We start from the raw sequence: 19,958 nt of genomic DNA on the forward strand, positions 1-19,958 counted from the left end.
GTGGTGGGCAGAATAATAATGAATGTATGAACACACATTAGTAGGTTTTCTATAAATACTGAACTTAAAGGAGTTACCTTTTCTGTGGATCAGACAGTCTAGGAATGGCAATTTACAGTCATGCTCTAATTCCACAGTGAATTTGATCGAGGGGGCTAAGTTATTAAGTTGTGACAGGAACGCTTTTAGGTCCTCATTACTAGGCCAGAGACATAATACATCATCTACATATCTAAACCAGACTGCTGAAGGTGGTAAGATATTACTTAATAGTTTCTTTTCAAAGAATTCCATATATATGTTGCTTAATACAGGTAAGAGTGGATTACCCATTGCCATGCCAAATTTTTGAGCATAATATTCTCCATTGAATTCAAATTTACAATCTTTAATACATAGTTTGATGAGTTCGATAAGGTCATCTTTCGAGACAGGCAAAGAAATATTATCCAGGGAATCTATGAGGAACTCCAGTAAATCATCAACTGGGACCTTTGTAAAGAGTGATGTTACATCAAAACTGACCAGTTTAAAATCATAATTAGAGGTCTCCATATATACCTGTAGAAAACACATACAGAGAGAGAGAGAGAGAGAGTATAGATAAGGGCAGATACGGACAGATTAGGTCAGATAAAACAGCAAGTGTAGCCACCAGCACCACCTTATAACTTGCTAAAAATAATTCCTAATTCTCATAGGTTTATACGCTATATTCGGATCACCTGAAGTTTTCCCCCCAACTTATTTCACCTGAAGATTAACCACCCTAACACCACCTGGGGTATTAAGTTAGGTTAAGTCTAAGGTTAAGTTGGTTTAGCATTAGGGTGGTTAATCTTCAGGTGAAATAAGTTGGGAGGGGCAAGGGCGAATCTTCAGGTGATATCTCCACTCGCCCCCTATCACCGGCTCGCCACCCCGGAGCTGCTATAACACACTTACCTTACTACCTAGCTGTTAATTACAGTAACTACTTATACAACGCACCTGCTGAAAAATAAGGGACTCTCGAACAGGAAATACTCCCTCCACGACAAAGATAAAGTAACATTCTCACGGAAATGTCGAATTTCCGGTGACGTGTATCGTACTTTCTCAACATCCCCGTGACGCGGTTAGATTAGGTTAGGTTAGGTGAGGTTTGTGTAATAATAATAATAATAATAATAATAATAATTAACGGTTTATTGAAAGAGCTTGGCAGCCAGAAGGCTGAAAATACACAGTTAAATATTTGGGGAATGGGTTTCGAATTACAAATAATATACAAGTAACATAAGTGATACAAATAAGATATATAATAATTAGATGGGGAAAAGCTCAAACTACAGTTCATTTCAACATAGTGACAGTGCAAGAAGTAGTGTTTACTGGGAGTGAATACACTGTGTGTTTGTGTGTGTGTGTGTGTGTGTGTGTAATAATAATAATAATAATAATAATAAACGGTTTATTTAAAAAGTTTGCAGCCCGAAGGCTGAAAATATACATTGGACATAAATGACTTATTACATATATTGGTGGTTTAACAAAAGCCTTCATTAGAGAAAGGTGAAGGCACATACAGTGAACATTCAGATTAATGTTTACACACGTAGATCAAGTGAGCTGTGTATGTGTGTGTGTGTGCTCATAAATTCTTGATGGCGTGATCGCCTGCATACTCTTTATCTTGCTGTCTGTCTGTCTGTCTGTCTGTCTGTCTGTCTTCTCTCTCTCTCTCACCTTCCTGCTCTATCTCCCTTCCTTTATCACCTTTCTGCCTTCTCTCTCTCTGGTGGCAAGGTGACCCGCAGCGCTATTAACACCTGCTGCACGTACTAATTACACAGGTGTTATCGCGTCATGTTAGTGTACTGATGCACGCTTAAATAAATTGTGTTATCATACCACTAACATCAAGGAGGGAGGGAGGGTGAGAAAGAGGGGGAGGAGGGAAAGAGAAGGGAAGGAGGGAAATAAGGAAATAAAAGGAGAAAACCTTGGAGGAAAGAAGAGAAAATAAGAATGAAGAGGAGAGAGACAGAGAGAAGGATAAGGAGACGAAATGAAGGGAAAGAAGTGAAGCAAAAACGATGAAAGAATCGGAGGGAGTGAAGGGAAAAAAGTGGAGGGAGTGAAGGGAAGAAAGTGGAGGGAGTGAAGGGAAGAAAATGGAGGAAGTGAAGGGAAGAAAGTGGAGGGAGTTAAGGGAAGAAAGTGGGGAGTGAAGGGAAGAAAGTGGAGGGAGGAAGGGAAGAAAATGGAGGGCGACAAGAAAGGATAGGAGTGAAGGGAATAAATTAGAGGGAGTGAAGGAAGAGAAAAACGCATGCAAGCTGGCTAACACATTAAATGATTGAAAAAAGAGGGGAGGGAAGGGGAGGGGGTGAAGAGGGGAGGTGGGGTGAAGAGGGAGGTGTGGGGTGAAGAGGAGGGGTGGGGGTGAAGGGGAGGGTGGGGTGAAGAGGGAGGGGTGGGGTGAAGAGGGAGGTGTGGGGGGTGAAGAGGGAGGGTGTGGGGTGAAGGGGAGGTGTGGGGTGAAGAGGGAGGTGTGGGGTGAAGAGGAGGGGTGAAGGGGAGGTGTGTGGGTGAAGAGGGGGGGGGTGGGGTGAAGAGGGAGGTGGGTGAAGAGGAGGTGTGGGGGGAAGAGGGAGGGTGTGGGGAAGGGGAGGTGTGGGGTGAAGAGGGAGGGTGGGGTGAAGAGGAGGTGTGGGGGTGAAGAGGAGGGTGGGGTGAAGAGGGAGGGTGTGGGGGGTGAAGAGGGAGGGTGTGGGGTGAAGAGGGAGGGTGTGGGGTGAAGAGGGTGGGGTCGGGAGGGATGGGCGTGATAGGGTTGGGTTAGGGGATTCATAAGAGCCTATTAATGGTGTACCACTTATGACTATTTGTAACTGGTGTCCCAGTCGTCTGTTATCATTGTTACTACTAATGTTATGGCTATTATTTTTGTCTATATTATTATTAGTAGTAGTAGTAGTAGAAGTAGTAATAGTAATAATAATAATAATAATTAATAGTAGTAGAAGTAAATCTCTCATTAAAACCCTTTAATCTTCGCATTAAAACTCTTGATTGTTCTCATTAATTCCCTTGAGCCTCACTCATATCTTTGATTCTTTTCCTTAAACCTTTGATTCTCATATAATAATAATAATAATAATAATAATAATAATAATAATAATAATAATAATAATAACAATAATAATAATAGTATTTTTGTACTTTGGTTTAATGAATTAGTGCTCCACAAAATACTGGGTCGGTCGGACTCGGCTAGCGTGTTGTACTTTGACATGAGCGCTGTCCACTTATCAATTATCTTGATTACTTGATATTAAGTCGTCTGGGGGTCTCTAAATAATTATAAGATTATGGTGCAATTTCCGGCTGTAAATTAACCTGTTTTTATCAAGAGTTCTGGATGTATTTAAGAGACGCTAATATCAACAATCACAAGTCGATGATGTAGGCTAAAATATTTATTTCGTTCTCTCTCATATTGTTCATGTACAGTTACAGTTTATCTATGTAATGTAAACTACTATCAGGGATCAAGGAAATGGTGTCTCGTTGTCATCTTATGTGGGTCACGTTTAGTAGTATGAGCATGTCGTGAACAAAAAAACTAGAGTAAGAAATATAATGATAAAAAATATATAGAACTATGTCGCTAGGTGTGTAGTAGCACGCGACGCCATGGCAACGACGGGAACTTGGCGTAGGATAGATAGATAGATAGATAGATAGATAGATAGATAGATAGAAAATAGATACAGATAGATCGATAGATAGATAGTCATAGATAGGCGGATAAATTTAGATACATTATTCACTAAAATCGTCATACAAGTTCACATTGGTTCGGTAAGCGGTGTAGTTATACAAACAATGGTAAACATTAAGTCAACCTTGAACCAAGGATAGCCCCATGTACAGTCACGCTCAGCAGCACCGTCACACTGCAGCATTCTCAAACTACCCAACACAATCACACGCAAGCACCGTCACATTCTGCAGCCCTGTCAAACTCCCTAACACTATCAACTGCAAGCACCGTCACATTGCAGCATTCTCAAACTACCCAACACAATCACACGCAAGCACCGTCACATTCTGCAGCCCTGTCAAACTCCCTAACACTATCAACTGCAAGCACCGTCACATTTTGCAGGAGTCAAACTCCCTAACACTATCACACGCAAACACCACCATATTCTGTATCACCGCCACTTACCAGAACCGCCATACACCAGTACGAGGATAATCAGGATTTACTATAATGATTAACTATGATCTACTATCTGGATTTACTTCAATAATTCGCTATGAATCATTATGAGAATTATATATAAATAATAACACAAAAAAAAAGATGATCCCTAACTTACTTGATTAATACGATTCACTCCTATGGCCAATGTAGATAAATGTCCTGAATAGATTTGTTGACATCGCCCGTCCTTATGTGTCGAGAATTTACTTAATACGTGATTTATGTTTAATTTCTAGAATGCAAAAAAAAAAAATTGTGAACGTTATTTAAATAGTTATTTCCTCATTCTTAAACAATGTCATATGAAAAAGGGGGATTATTAGTGGCGAAGAGGATAAGTAAATGTAAGTAAAATATGGTGTGAATTAAGGATCGGTAGTTCTTAACTGTGAAGTGCCGCCGTGGTTGTGGCAAAGTGTACTGTAAAGTGTCGTACATGTAATAATAAAGTGTTCAGTACCGTAGGCGTAGTAAAGTGCTGTACGTGCAGTAAAGTGTAAAGTGCCGCAAGTGTAGTAGTGTAAAGTGTCATACATATAGTAAAGTGTTAAGTGCCATAGGTGTAGTAAGTGTAATGTCGAATATGCAGTAAAGTGTGAAGTGTCGCAGGTGTAGTAAAATGTAAAGTTTCGTTTGTGTAGTAAAATGTAAAGTGTCGTATGAGTAGTAAAGTGTAAAGTGCTGCGGGTGTAGTAAAGTACAAAGTGGAGTAGTGCATTAAAATATAGATACGGGGTTTTGATGCAGATAAAAAAGTTTTGTGGTATAATAAAAGCAGGATAACGAGAAACAATGAACAGTGAGTGATACTATAATAGGAGGAGAGGTCGCTACAAATATGCTAGCCCTGAATGTTTGCAAACAAATTGGTAAGCGTCAAGACGCCAGGGCAAATTTACAAGGAAAGTTAACATTTAAGAATTTTAATATAGGTACTACAGTATTAACACAATCAAATGTAGGTGATATTTATGAAAAACAAACCTTCAGAATAATTGTTATATGTAGTTCTCGGTAACTCTCGGTACCGGTTTGAGTTCTCTCTTCTCCCTGCCGCGGCCCAGCGGGTACTGATGGTGAGCGCGTTCACCTGTTGTATTATACTGTACTAGGAATGGCGACGTGCAGGACTCCGGGAATTGTTTACCTAGAGATCTACGTGACGTAAATTAAGAGATCTCTAAATTGTTTTTAACTTATATGGGAGAAGAGGATTGACGTAGATTATAGATAGTGTTGGCCAGGTACTTTAACTGTCATTTACAGGTACTTTAACGGGCATGTTCGGTGGATTTGGCATCCTGGATTTGGCACGACAGTGGGCTCGAAACAGTAACTCTCGTATTGCCCACCGTTTCTGTGTGGAAGTCGGTCACCCTGGAATAACCCGTTATAGTACATCCTTCTTTCCTCACGCAACCAAACTGTGGAATGCTCTGCCTTCTTCTGTGTTTCCATCCTCTTACAATCAATCTGTCTCACTTAAAAAAAGCTGGTTTTCCGGCATCTTCGTGGCGTAGATTAATATCATCGTTTTCTTTTCTATTTTTAATTTCGTTTTACTCTTATTTTTTCGCCCCCTAGGCCCCGTTGTGGGTCGATGACCTGTGCCCGGGTGGGCTATTCCCCGTAAAAAAAAAGATAATGGCCTACCGTGAAGAAGCGACCGTAGCTTTGTAGCAGATTCTTGCTGAATATTTAGTGAATAACTCAACAATTAAGTTTAGTTAGGACGTAGATAGCTTTCTAAGCTCACAAGAATGTATCACTTAGTGATCGTCAAATAAAGGAGCACACAAGTATGAACACTCTACTGAACAATGTTCTCTGAGGTATTTATAAACTACTTTTGTCGAGTCAAACCCTTGCCCGCCTATAGTATAAGCTAGGCAACTGCAGGCGTTCTTATCTCTCAGTCTAATTGAGGTTCCGTAGTGAAGGCACCAGTCTAGTTGCCCTCCTATGGACGTCTTCAATCAACTGAGTCCCGAGCATATCTCGGGGAAGCACCTCACTTTTGAAGAGCGTTACGAGTCCTTACTTGGAGCTGGCGGACGCTCGCCCCACAAGGGGTCACAGCTCAAGATTGAAGAAGCCGCAGGTCCAGAAAACTGTGAGGGCAAACTTTTTCGGAGTGAGAGTTGTGAACTCCTGGAACAATCTACCAGAAAGTGTTGTGACGGCACCGAGTGTGAGCTCTTTCAAGACCAGACTTGACCAACACTGGAGCAGGTTCAGGTACATTCAGGAGCCGGTGCATGCCCAGTACTTGCCAACAGTGCGTAACAGAGATGTGACCGATCGCCCAAGCGGCAACGAGCCGATCAGTGGTGAAGAGGATAAAAGAAAAAGAAAGAAAAGAGAGATGTACCATCATCCAGATATTTGAATGCCGTTCTTATATGACCCACTAGCTTAGTTGCTTGATTCATCTTCTCACAATGGTTCGAGAACTTCAGTCGTTGTAAACACACACACCCAGGTCCTTTTCACATTCGGCAGTGCCGGATTAACCATGAGGCACTTGAGGCACTGGCCTCAGGCCCCCCGACTCTAAGGGGCCCCAAATCCAAACATTCTCGAAGTTGAAGTGTATAAAACATGAACTTCGTTCAACGATATCTTAGCAACGTCTCAATTTTCTGTCTCTTATGAACATTAAATGTGCTATTTTGCAGAAGCTTAATCTTGGTGAAATCATTGATAAATTTGGGCATATTTTGTTCTTGTTATTTATATACACCTTGAGGGTAGGGGGCCCCAAGTTGATCTGTGCCTCAGGCCCCTATTAAGCTTAATACGGCCCTGACATTCGGTCTCCGTTAATGCGACTCAAGTGCATCTCTTACACTTCGTAACATTGAATCTTAACAACTATTCATTTGAACTCTCCAGAAGAAGACAGAGGTCTTTCTGTAGCTCTTCACAGTCCGTTTAGTTCTTAATTTCCCTGAATAACTAGGCATCGTCAGCGAACATTTGTATGGGTGAGTGTACAGTATATCTTCTGGCATGTCAATTAGAACAAACAAACAACAGCGGGCCCAATACACTGCCCCATGGTACTCCGCTTGTCAGTCAGTTGTCATGGGACGGGTACATAGCAATTTCGTGCCATTAATCACCACAGACTGCTGGCGGTCACGAGGAGTCTGAGATCCACGCTAGGACATTCCCCCGAATTCCGTATCCTTCCAGTTTAATTTTCAGCATTTCTTGCGGTACACTGTCGAAAGCCTTGGTGTGAAAAGGAAGTAAGTGTGTATGTGGGCAATGAGCTGAAGTTCTCGGGCCATTGAATTAACAGAGACGTGACCGACCGTCCAAGCAGCTAACGAGCCGATCAGTGGTGAAGAAGTAAAAAAAAAAAATAAATAAAAGAATAAAAATCAAAGCAAAGTCCAGATATATATATATTATAGATATTGCCACTACCCTTTAGGATTTGGCATCCTGAGTACCGCCGGCACCGCCGTGGGCTCGTAACACTCGTAACACCGTTTTCGTGTGGATGTCGATCACACTAAAATAACCCGTTATTGTACTGTACATCTTTCTTTCCTCACACAGCCAAACTGTGGAATACTCTGCCTTCTGTGTTTCCATGCTGCTACAATCTGTCTCACTTCAAAAAGCTGGTTTTCCGGCATCTTCGTAGTGTAGATTAATATAATTTTTTAAATGTCTTTTTATTCTTAATTTTTTTCGCACCAGAGGCCCTGTTGTGGGTCGATGACCTGTGCCCAGGTGGGCTATTCCCCGTAAAAAAAAATAAATAAATAAATAAAACGCTTCAGGATCTCGTCAAAATATTCTTGCATCAAGCAGGAGTGTCCCGGCATAAAACCGAGCCGGCATTCCCATATTAGGTTGTTTCGTCGTAGATGTTCCATCAAGGTATCTCTTACAATGCTCTCTTGGAGTACTTTACACACTATGCTGGTCAAGCGTACCGGCCTATAATTATTATTTGTGGAGTGGGTTGTAGTGGATTCCTCCCCTACAAACGCTGTTTGTCGCTGAGTAGCCGACCCCGCGAATTCCCTCGTGGTCTAGGTCAACCAGCGCCACCTGACATGACGGAGGTCAACTATTAAGCCACGCCTACCTCCTCTATATAAGACCTGACCTCGTGGTGACCTCATCTTTCTACCTACAGCCAGTCCTCAAGCAACACCCCTTCCTGCCTGGCGGCCCTCGCTCCCGGCAGGGACCATGGCGACCCACAAGCTGATCCTTCTCTGAGCACCCTCACCAACCAGCTCTCTCTACATCACGCTTGTAACCACACTGCCACTTCCCAGCACCAAGCTGCACTGTACATTCAATACAATATGTATACAAAGAGCACATTGTGAGTTTCCTTTCTCCATCCCATCCTGAGTGTGAACCCAACAACTCGTACCCCACAGGGTTTCTCTCAGTTTGAATATATTCTCAGGCAGGGAGATTCTTCGCATCCTTCTGGCAGATTGTTCCAAGTATGTTCACCCAGTTGCAGTGAGTTGCTCAACCTTAAGTCTGAGTTTGTATTTGTTGAAGCTGACAGTTTATCAGCAACAGGTTGGACTCCAACCTGTTGCTGATAAACTGTCATTTCAAATTTGCTTCTTACACAATATTCATACCTAACTGATTTACTGAATGAGTTAAAATATAAGTAGTATTTTTAAAAGTAGCAAATGGAAGTAATTGGTGCAAGTTTTTATGATGCCTTATTTGTGATGCCGTTGTACTATGACAAACAAGTACTGTATATCGTAGTCGTTTGTTATGAAATATAATAAACCAGGATAATAAACTTCACTTAACATTAATATTAATGCTTTGAAATTAAATGTTTTTATTACATTTAAAACTTTAAAAATCATGTCGAAATTTTATAATCTTATTTTGAGATATTAAGTTAAAGGCAATATTTAACATGCATGGTTAGTGAATATTGCTTCAGCGTTCAGCCCTTCTACTAACATGAATTAAATATGAAATTAAACACTGATATTCAAATTGCATGAGCAATTGAGAAATTTATCATCAAATATTAAAACTGGTATTAATAAAAACTCCTGAGGTTGGTTCACCTTGTTTTCGGTTTTCAGGAGGATTATAGTACGTGTTGCTTGGCTTACGTGTCATACAAGTTAGTATATGTTTCTTATTAGTTATCCACTCATTCTTCTGAAGGAATAAAGTTGGAATTATTGTGGAGCCAGGTAATGTAAACATATGCATTAAGTTGTTGAAATAAGTTTGCTAAGTTAGAATTAGAACTTTCATTGGTAACTTCTGACAGGTACCTTAGTGTTGTCGCCACTCGGTGAACCTCTGAGAAAACATTATAGTAAATTGTTCTCATTCACACACATTAGCTTTACAGTCGTCAATAATTACCTAAGAGTGATTATCCTTCATACAAGGAAAACAGTAAATGTGATTTAGTTTATATATAATTATCATACAAGTTGACATTGGTTCAGCCTGTACATGTACTGGCGTACAAAGTGGTTGAATCAACCTTGGGTAACCCAAGAGAGTTGTTAAAAGCTCAATAGGGCATTTAGTATAATTTAAACTGAAATAAGTGTGTGGTACTGATGCTTTGGCACTTCAACAAATTATTGTGTATTGAACTACAGTCTGGTAACTACAATGTTGGCACCGTTAAATTCCAACATTTTGTTTAAAGGACTTTTGTTGCCGAAATATACAGTTTGTGTTAATGGATCTGGTGTTGGAACCGAAAAGAAGGTAAATGTGGAGCAGACGGCTAACACCAGAAGGAGTTCGATTTCGTTCATTTTTTCCACAGATGTTCTTTGGAGAATAGTAATATCAACGATATGACAATACACAGAACCTAATAGAACCTGACCTAACCTTAGCTAACTTCCTGCCATATTAAACAGAAAGTACTTACTTTGATATCTGGTACCAATGAAAGCAACTTCTTGAAGTGGCATGGTGTAATTTTATGATTTGTTTTTTCTTGGACGTGAGAATATGCTCAAACCAAACTGCTTGGATGGTGCACGGAAACAAACAGAGCGGACAACAACATATGCCGACAGCAAAATTTTCGGCCAAATATTTACGGTAGATAATTAATTTCTTCACATACAAAGCACGTAGAGACATCAATTTAGTGTTTTGTGGTCAGTTTTCACCGTGTTACCCTGCAATTTCCATCATCCTTCGTACCCTGCCCACTACTGGTGATTTATGATCGTAGAAAGAGAAAACAAAAATTTGTACAAGTAATTATAATAAAAAGTTGTCATATCATTTTTATTATTTTATATCATCCAAAGAACATCTGTGGGAAAAATTTATGTAATCAAACAACTTCTTGTGTTAGTCATCTACGCTAGTATAACCGAAAAAGAAAATTTAATTGAATTATTTAATGGTACAGTACATTCAGTACTGTGACCTCTGTACTTTTGACAAATTAACAAAAACCAGCTTTGAACTATTTCTATTCAATGGCTCATATCTGTTAAAATCAGACACAGGTCAATTATAATTTTTATCTATTTTTGGCCTCTGTTTGATTCAGTCAGTTGTATTATTTTGTTTAATAAACTATGTGTACTTGTATCATAAAAAGAATTACACATATTGCATATTCAGTAGGCACAGGATATTGGTACGTCAGCCTAATGTGCATGTGTGGTGGGCAGACTTTATAATGATAGTTACTAAGATGGCCTTCTTTCTGACTAACCTAACGTAACCTAACCATTAACAACACAGTACAGTACCTATATCCAGTGTAATTTCTGGCATATGGCTGCCATACCTATATCCACTATGCATTCTGTATACAGTATATGCTGTACTCCTGATGTACTCACATACAAAAGTCCTGTTACCTCACCTGCCTCTTCATGAACCCTGAGATTCAGAGACCTGTGTTGGTTTCGCAGGTCTCTGAATCTCTGGGTTCATGAAGCGGCAGGTCGGGCAACAGAAATTTTGTTGGTGAATGTTCCTTGTGGCTCTGCGAAATGTATCTCATGTTCCCTCGGATGAGGCTTCACATCGGTTCAGAACTCCTGGACTATATGATGAAGGGGCAGATACCATGGCATACTTGGTAATTCCCTAGTAAATTCAAAGCTATTATATTGCAAGATTGATGTCAGAGCCATGAACTAAAAGTAAATTCTATGTATCTTGTAATGTTTACACAATTCTAAGACATTTTTCTTTTATGATATTTCCACCAGAAATTTAGGATAACCAAGATATTAATTTTTCAACATTATTACTTTCGCTCAGTCACAAGTGTCGCCATGATTTGTTTACTTATGGCAGAGGTGGTCTGACCCCCTGCTCACGCATCGCTCCAGGCCTCCATCTTCGCTCTTTAAGCGTCTGGGGCATGAACAACAGGTTAGGTTAGGTTTTCTTGGTTGGTTGGTAATATAATTTTTGTAATTTATTCTAAAAAAGAAATCCAACTTTTTCCGTTATCATTGTTGGATGGGGGGGGGGGGAGGATCTAATACCTGTACAGTGATTCTCAAACTGGGGTTCGCGAAAAGCTTTTGATATATTCTGCGTTTAATGTTTGCGAGAGATTTGGCGATTCCAGTTCGGAGGATATTTTGGATTTGGGTTGAAATTAACAAATGCTTTGGACTGTGAAATTTTCTTTGATTATTGACAATATTTGTATGCGTCATGTTATTTAAGGTGCCCTTGGTTGACAAAAAGTTTGAGAACCCCTGATCTAATATACACGTGATTTCCGGTGGAAATGGATATCAAATTCGTTTGAAACTCATCAAAATACATAGGAAAAACCTATTTATGAGACCAAATATAGTTCTGCTGACTTATACAGTATTGTACATATACCGTACTGTACTCTTTCGTACAACCTCAACAAAGCAGTCCAGCCAGGATTCATAGTTCCTCTTGGTTAACACTTAATAAAGTAACACAATGAAAACATCAAATTAGAGAGTCACCGGTAGTGACTTGGAATCTTGTAGAGAATGAGCTGTTCTTGAGATGATCACTTGATGAGCTTTGCTTAGAACAATATGAACCATGAAATATATAGTGGTAAAATGAAACTGTATTACCGTACATTTTATTTAGATAAGCAAAAATCTATAGATAGTTTATACAGTATTGCAATATTGTGTATAGAACTGTAGTAATCCAAAGTCAAAGTGAATCATTCAAACACAGCACTTTTTGTGTAAGAGAAGAAATCTACAATGGCACACGAAATATTTATACTGTACGTACCAAACAGTTGAGGCAACAACTGTCACCCTCCTCAGTGGAGTTACACTGCTGGTGTGAGTAAACACAGTGAGTAGCTGCTGTATTAATGAGAGTCATGGAAGAGCTCAAGGGAGAGAAGCTGTACTTCAATCAAGTTCTTTAATATACCCTCAACACAAGAGTGACCATCGAATGTTGAAGTGATCCGTCACACCCGGACAGTCTAAGCACAGTGTAGTGCTTCTTATATTTATTCATTTTTTTATATTTTGTTCTTGTAGATTTACCATTAGAAAATAGTAACCAAACCTAAGCAAAGGACCCAACTGAAAATAATCAAATGATGACTAGGTTGGTTATCTTGAGTCATATTACCTTAATGTTTTCCATTGTTTACCCACACTGTATACTGTATTAGTAAGTACATTGGAAATTATATAACTTCATGGTGTATGTATACTGTATACAGTACAGTACTCTACTGTACCTGTATTGTCTATATGCATGCTGAACTGTACCCATATTGTCTAAATGTATACCTCACTACAGTATATTACAGTATGTACTGTGCTGTACATGCCAAACCAATTGTAAACATTATGAAAATTGTACTGAATAAATATCTATATCTATCAATGTTGATATGTACTTTGTTTGGAAGCTTCATTTCATTTTATATAAGCAAATGTTACCTAAGTCATGAACAGTGTGAATATTAATTAGTCCATAGACAAAGTTGTCCATAATTACTGTAGTTTCAGTGAGTACTGTACAGTAATCTGTCTTCCATGTCATGTTCTATACAGTACTGTATTGTTTAATCACCCATCGGGGTTCCCACCCATAGAGCTTAGGCTACTCACTAATTACCAGGACCTCAGACAAAGGTTCTCCTTACTGTCAATTCTATGACAAATGGGTGATGATACTGATTATATTATATTTCACAGTACCTCTACTGTACAGTATCATATATTGTTAATTCTTTAATGAAGATCAGATTACTGGTAGATATATACACATTACTTTAGACAACTCAATATAGAATAATACTAAAAAAACTTCTGTGTTTGAGGTTAACAAAATGCCTTGTTACTGGTTTTGTTTGGTATGTGTTTTCCTATTATTCTTATTTTGTATTATTACTTCCAACAGACATTAACAATGGTGTTAGCTGACCACAAAGATTTGATAGCAACAGCTGCCACCACAGTTACAATCCTCCAGTTTTTAAGTGGAATTGTCATATGTCGCAAAATTGTCAAACAGTCATCAACTGGAAACATATCTGGCTTCCCCTTTGTTGGAGGAGTATTTTCCACAAGGTGGGTGTCTGGCTCTTGTAATTATGTGCTTAAAAACAATATGTATCGGTTTAAAAGTATAATAAGGATTAATAAGAGTAAAAGAACCTGTGGTAATCCAGTAGATAGTGAGGGTGAGATTCAGACACTGAGGTGATACAGTGAGGTAGTAACCTGGTGTATGTGACATTCATGTTAGCATAAAGTGTTTTTCAATAATTGATTTTATCAGTTTACTAAAATCTCTCAAAAGTTTAAAGATCAACATAGCCTAAAATATGTGAAGGAAAATTCAACCTTTGGCTGAACCTAATGTCCCAGAAGGAGCAGTAAGTGTCAGAGATGTCTAGTTGTATGGCTGTGGGAAAATGTAAGAAACATTTTTAACAACTTACAATATGGATACAGTTTAGTATTTATTGTGGGTTGAATTTATGTTGATATGATAGATGGATAACTACATAATGGATGCCCCTTGTGTTCGAGGATGGCCAGCCCTAGGGCCACCTAGGTGTGAATTTGTATGAGGTGTAGAAGCTGTTGCCAATGCAACAACCACACCCTCAAGTAACGTGTTGCATTTCCCAGTATCAAGGAATAATCCGAGAAGGCTGAACAACTCGTCAACTGCATTGGCTAACCATTACCCAGGAACATACAGAACGTAACTAACAGTACTGTACTTTACTGAGAGAGAGAATTAGAAATATTTTCCTACTAAAACTATATTCTCAACCTTTACAGCACATGGCTTACATACAGCCTGCTACTGGGTGATGTGTCGATGAAATTAACCAATGTTGTGGGTCTACTTTTACATGTAAGATATGATGCTTTATTAACATCTCTATATTTATGGCTGGTGTGTACAGTATTATAATTCATAAGGTTGGCTCAATGATCTTGTCAAGTAACATTATGTGGATGATTTTCCTGTAGCTCAAATTATTCTATGGAAGCTTGCTGTTTAAAACTGTGATGAAGAGGAGCTGTTGAGAATAATTTGGTTTGGAAGACATCATTAGTAACTAAACAGGGCTGGACTTTTAATTAAAAGTAATTAAAACATTTTGTTCAACAGGATAAGATAATACGAGTACTTTAATAATACAGAAAACGTGTTGGTCTTTTACTAATAGTCAAAGAATATATTCATGACATTATTTTCAAAGAAATTTTTTTTTACCACCGTACAGTCTCTGGTATATTCGTACTGTATTGCAAACTCACCATTACAATAATCCAAACCACAAAAGTTAACACAATAACTCAACATTAGTTACAAAATTCAACACAAAATCAAAGCAATGCAATAATTTTTATTCAAGATTAGTTTACTTAGCTAATAGAATATACCGTACAAAGAAATCATACAATGGCTGACACTGTTTTATCATCCAAAATATCTACTAATTCTTTCCGTCTTGGTAAATATTACATAATAACTAGACCTGACCAATTTTGTCTAACATTTGCACTCTGGGAAACTAGTTATCTGTACATTGTGTGTGTGTGTGTGTGTTCATTATGTATTTCTATAGTTTTGAAGATAGAGAGCTCAAATTTGGTAGGGGGGTGCGGGTAGCCAAGGGAATGGTTTTGCACTATGCTTTGAATGACATACCTGCTTTAAATATTAGTAGCCATATGTTCTAACACATGTGCTCCTTTGCTATGACTAAACATTAAGATTTATATCAACTCAGCAGATACTGTACTGATGTTTAAAGATTCTATTTGTTCAGTATAATTTGAACATGCTGACAGGTATGCACAAATAGGTGTCTGGCCTGCAGTCTTTAAGGAAGGCTTGACTTACCCATTATGAGAATTTGATGGAGAACAAGATACAGTACAATGAAGTCACGATAATTCTCATTCTTAAATTTGCAGGTACAGTACCTCTGTTATTACTGTATGTACTGTACCTCTTTTTTTTTGCGATCTAATATTCATAATTTGCGGCCAAGCGCCAGCTGCAGCAGTTATTATCTACATAAGAAACCATAAAAGTCATGGAAATATAATTTTAATGCTTTAACTTGACTTAGAAATAAAGAAAATTCCAGTATAATATTAAATATCATTCCAATACTTTAATGTGATTTAGAAATACAGAAAATATAATATAAAACAAAAAATAAGAGAAATGAAAATTGGGAAATGAATTGTGTGTGGGAGGTGTGATGGTTAGGTGGTGGAGTTGAGGAGCTGTATGAATATACTTACAGTAATTGTAGGTCTTCATGGATCTATGTAGATCCTTCTTTTTTAAACGACCTTCCTGTTTGTTATATGGTACCTGTCCCCTAAGAGCCAGCCTTAGATTCAGGATTCTAGACTATTGGAACTTTTGTAATGGATGAGCTGGAATTGGCCTCCTCTTAGTTCAGGCAACAGGGAAGAGGATCCAGGATCTGAGTTTAGTTTTACCTCTTGGTTCTGTGCTTAATTGGGCAAATCTTAGGCAGAGTATTAAATTCGCACCTACAGCATAAGCATTCATTTTTAAACCTGGAAGACTGAGGATGGTGCTCATCACTGTCTCCAGTCAGAGGAGTCATTTTTTTACCTTAGGATTACAAAGCACTTAAGCAGCAAGTCAAATCCACTGGAAACTAAAGGATTGATGCCTGGCATATCCAATATATCTGACTTGGCTAATGTGTAATGGAGTAGGTAATAGTGTCACATTTAACTCGCCGACCTTCTACTTTGTGTTGTGATTGTTGCTTCTAATTGTCATTTTGATGGTGATGGTTGTAACAGAGAGGTACATGGATGCAATAAGTGATTTTATCTATTTAAAAAAAAAATTTGTTGCAGGTGTGTTACTTGCTGGTGTACATAAAGTACTGTATTGCCCCAGGACCATGGTACTCCACCAGGAGACAGTTGATGCTGTTCTCCACTGTTGTTTTTGTGATCCAGTACTATGTATTCTTCTCAGGTAAATTTTGAATTGTTTAGAATGTAATACCCGATTAGGACCTTGTTGAGGAAAGGTGATATCATAACAAGACACCGCCATGATAGCAGTAAGAATGGTTGGATAACAATAAATGAAGGGATACTGGGTGTCTTTACTCTTCTTTTAGGCTATCCTACACTACAGTAGAGCAAAAAAAAGGGTGAAGAAATGTAGCTGTCTTTTTAGTAATTTGTGCTAATAGGTATAGAAAGCTTTTTATGAGCAATTCTTTGTTTTAAATACAGCCACTCCTCGACTTACGACCGCCCCAGTCGTACCAAAAAATTTTTAAATTACGTATTTTCGAGTCCCGAAGTTAGTGATTGCGCTGTGTACTAACAAAATTTTCGTTTGTATTTCCCTTTAAAATGGCTGGCAAACTTAAAAGTGAGAGTTTTGTGATGCTGAGAAGAAAAAGAGACACCCATTTTGATTTTCTATGTACAGTGGTCCCTTGGTTAACAAACTCCTCGGTTAACGAAATTTCGGTTAACGAATTACCTCCTATAAGGATCTTCAATTCGGTTAACGAACAAAAATTCGATTAACGAAATCCTTACAAAAATCACTTTTTGTTGTGAGCAATAGCTGGTCAGCTTAGGGCCCAGTCTGCCAATTCAGTAATCTGTTCTATGTTTAAATTTGTTTCCAATTGAGTAAATATAATTTAAGTTGAGCTTTTAAATATTTGTTAATGTTTTATATTATAATTGTTAGTCATTTTAACATTTATTTAACATATTGACAATACTGTACATGTATTATCTGGACATTATATGAATTATCCCTGTACCCTCCCAGTCTGACTTGTTTAATGAGAGAGCAGCCATTTTGTTGGTGTCTTGAATATTTTTGCATTTTTCATTGAAATTATTAGCCATTCTGAACTTTAGTTAACATATTTATAATATATAGCATCGTGCGGTGTTGACTTAAAGAAAATAATCTTCAATTACACCTAGTGAACTTAAAATTTTATTGGTGAAATGAGGCATGAAGTCCAAAGAAAGGTGAATTCTCCTCCATCCCTACTTCCTTCTTTTCTCCCTTCTCCTTCACTTCCCACTTCTAATTCCCATCATCATCATCAACCAGGAGCCTTCTACATACACACCTTAAAGTAAGTGTACTTTACTGCATTTTTGTTTTACTTCGTATGTATTTTTCTGTGAGCTGGAACCAATTACCCAATATCCCACTGAAACAATGGATTCGGTTTACGAAATTTTCGGTTAACGAATGACCTTTTGGAGCGAATTGTGTTCGTTAACCGAGGGACCACTGTATTATCTTCGCATTTTCGACTTACGACCAATTCGACTTACGATCTAGATTTGGGTCCCTAACCCCGTCGTAAGTCGAGGAGTGGCTACATTAGATAACACTCACATTACTTCATGCACAACATAAAATGCATCCTTATTTATGTCAATCTATACCCCCTGTAACTGATGTTTTTCCTCTTGCAGGTGTAAATGTTGAGATCATCAAAAACCGTGTGGGCATGATGTGTTGTGTTGGAAGCATCATCTTCTGTGCATCTCCTCTCATATCACTGAAGGATGTGTTCAACACCCAGAGTACAGAGATGCTGCCCTTCCCCCGTATATTTGCAACCTTCATTATGGCTGGACTTTGGTGGCTGTATGGAATTATTATTGAGAATAGCTTTGTCCAGTACCCAAATCTGATTGGGTTTGCCCTTTCAGGTTTTCAACTCCTTCTCTTCATTGTTTACCCAAGCAAGATGAAAGGTAACTTAGTACTGTACACTAGTTTATGTGGCTGACTTTCTGCTGAAACAGTCTTACACTACAGGGTATTTATGCTTACTTATCTATATATCTCTACTGGTGCAGATTTAAGAAATAATTTGAGACTGTGTATGTATATGTATGTTTTCTTTTCTACCCATCAAGTATAAGAGTGCATAGAGGGTTGTAAGAGTGTAAAAATCTTATTATTCTTTAAATACTGTACTGTACTTTATTGGGAAAATTGATCAAGTGTTGATAGTTTGATCAGGTTAGGCACCAAAGTATATTTCCTGGATGTTAAGGGCTTAAAGACGATATATAGTTAAACTTTGATAATGTCCCTGTAAACAAAAAGAAAAATCAGTGTGTGGTTAATCTAAAGCAGAATATTAAAGTATGTGAACTAAACTCTCACTTTATTTTAAAGGAGTAATATTAATGGAACATGTCAGGGATTCTTAGTTGGTATGGTACGAGCACTTTATAAAAGTTGTAATAGTGTTGGTGTGTACAAAGAAGACATGTATGGTGTGTCATTGGGTCCAAAACCCGGTGTCATAACAACTTTGAACCCCTGAACCATCTCCGTTTCATGTTTAATATATTTGTTAACTCGCAAATTTTAACATTCTTATAAATAGTACAATTAGCCTAAATACAGTAGCTCATCAGATATGTACCAAAGAAATATAGATAAATTGAATGTAGCTTTTGAATGCTAAAATACAATGGTATTGTCTAGGTGACATTAACCCTTAAGCCTCGGGTTAGGTGCTGCTGGCAGTACCCCCCACGCGGGGTTAAATCGAGAAAAAAATCAACATTTCCAAAATTAATTAAAAAAAAATTAATAAATAAAATGGCGGGAAAATAGGCGGACGTTCTGGAACGTCACCCGGGGCCTAAGGGTTAAGATATGGGTTTAAGATTTTTCAGAATATAATATTTGTTAAAGGGATAGGCTGAAAAAAGCTGTGAGATTAAGTTTTGATGTTATGTGATAATGATAATCATAATTGAAGTTGACAATATAAATACAGTGATATCCCCGTTAGCCGGAACAATTGGTGCAGAGCACTTCCGGAAATGAGAGATTTCCGGGTAATGAAACGACTCTCTCAAAGTCGGAAAAAATCTCCCATTCCCGGAATTTTCCGGGTAATGAAAAAATTTTCTCGCAATTTCCAGAAAATGCGCTTGATTTTCATCTCTCAAACCCAGAAAAAAATCCCCCATCCCCGGAATTTTCCGGAAAATGTGCCCCTCAGAAAATCACTCACAAAGCCGTAGCTTTCTGGAAAATTCCGGCTTTGGGAAAGATTTTCTGAGAAAATTTCAATTCCGGCTATCAGAAAGTTCCGGGTTTGAGGGATTCCAGCTAAGGGAGATATTACTGTACTGTACTGTGTACTGTATACAGTTCTCGA

At 38.3% G+C, this 19,958-nt stretch overlaps 2 protein-coding genes across 5 annotated transcripts in view; one reads left to right on the forward strand and one right to left on the reverse strand.

The window, feature by feature from the left end:
- The window catches only part of LOC121858448, a 37,288-nt gene that overhangs the window by 13,482 nt on the left and 3,848 nt on the right, over nt 1–19,958 (reverse strand). The window contains exon 1 of one of the 2 annotated variants that reach the window (XM_042354900.1): nt 5,243–5,258. The exons of the other annotated variant lie outside the window; for it this stretch is intronic. The gene's annotated coding sequence lies outside the window, so the exon portion shown is untranslated. Of the gene's footprint in view, nt 1–5,242; nt 5,259–19,958 lie in introns of those variants that run through there. 2 annotated transcript variants of the gene reach the window in all.
- Nucleotides 9,299–18,939, forward strand: LOC121858461 (sugar transporter SWEET1-like). Of its 3 annotated transcripts, none has more exons than XM_042354918.1 (5): nt 9,299–9,398; nt 13,655–13,824; nt 14,548–14,623; nt 16,630–16,753; nt 18,244–18,939. In XM_042354918.1, exons 2-5 carry the CDS (start codon nt 13,664–13,666, stop codon nt 18,561–18,563), a joined length of 681 nt encoding a protein of 226 aa, XP_042210852.1. In that variant the 5' UTR covers nt 9,299–9,398; nt 13,655–13,663; the 3' UTR covers nt 18,564–18,939. The 3 variants fall into 3 exon arrangements, with proteins under 3 accessions (XP_042210852.1, XP_042210844.1, XP_042210859.1); XM_042354910.1 differs by having other exon boundaries at nt 9,338–9,471; XM_042354925.1 differs by lacking the exon at nt 9,299–9,398 and adding an exon at nt 9,559–9,599.

Source organism: Homarus americanus, unplaced genomic scaffold (assembly GCF_018991925.1).
Source record: "Homarus americanus isolate GMGI-L3 unplaced genomic scaffold, GMGI_Hamer_2.0 scaffold12870, whole genome shotgun sequence".
Classification (NCBI taxonomy): domain Eukaryota; kingdom Metazoa; phylum Arthropoda; class Malacostraca; order Decapoda; family Nephropidae; genus Homarus; species Homarus americanus.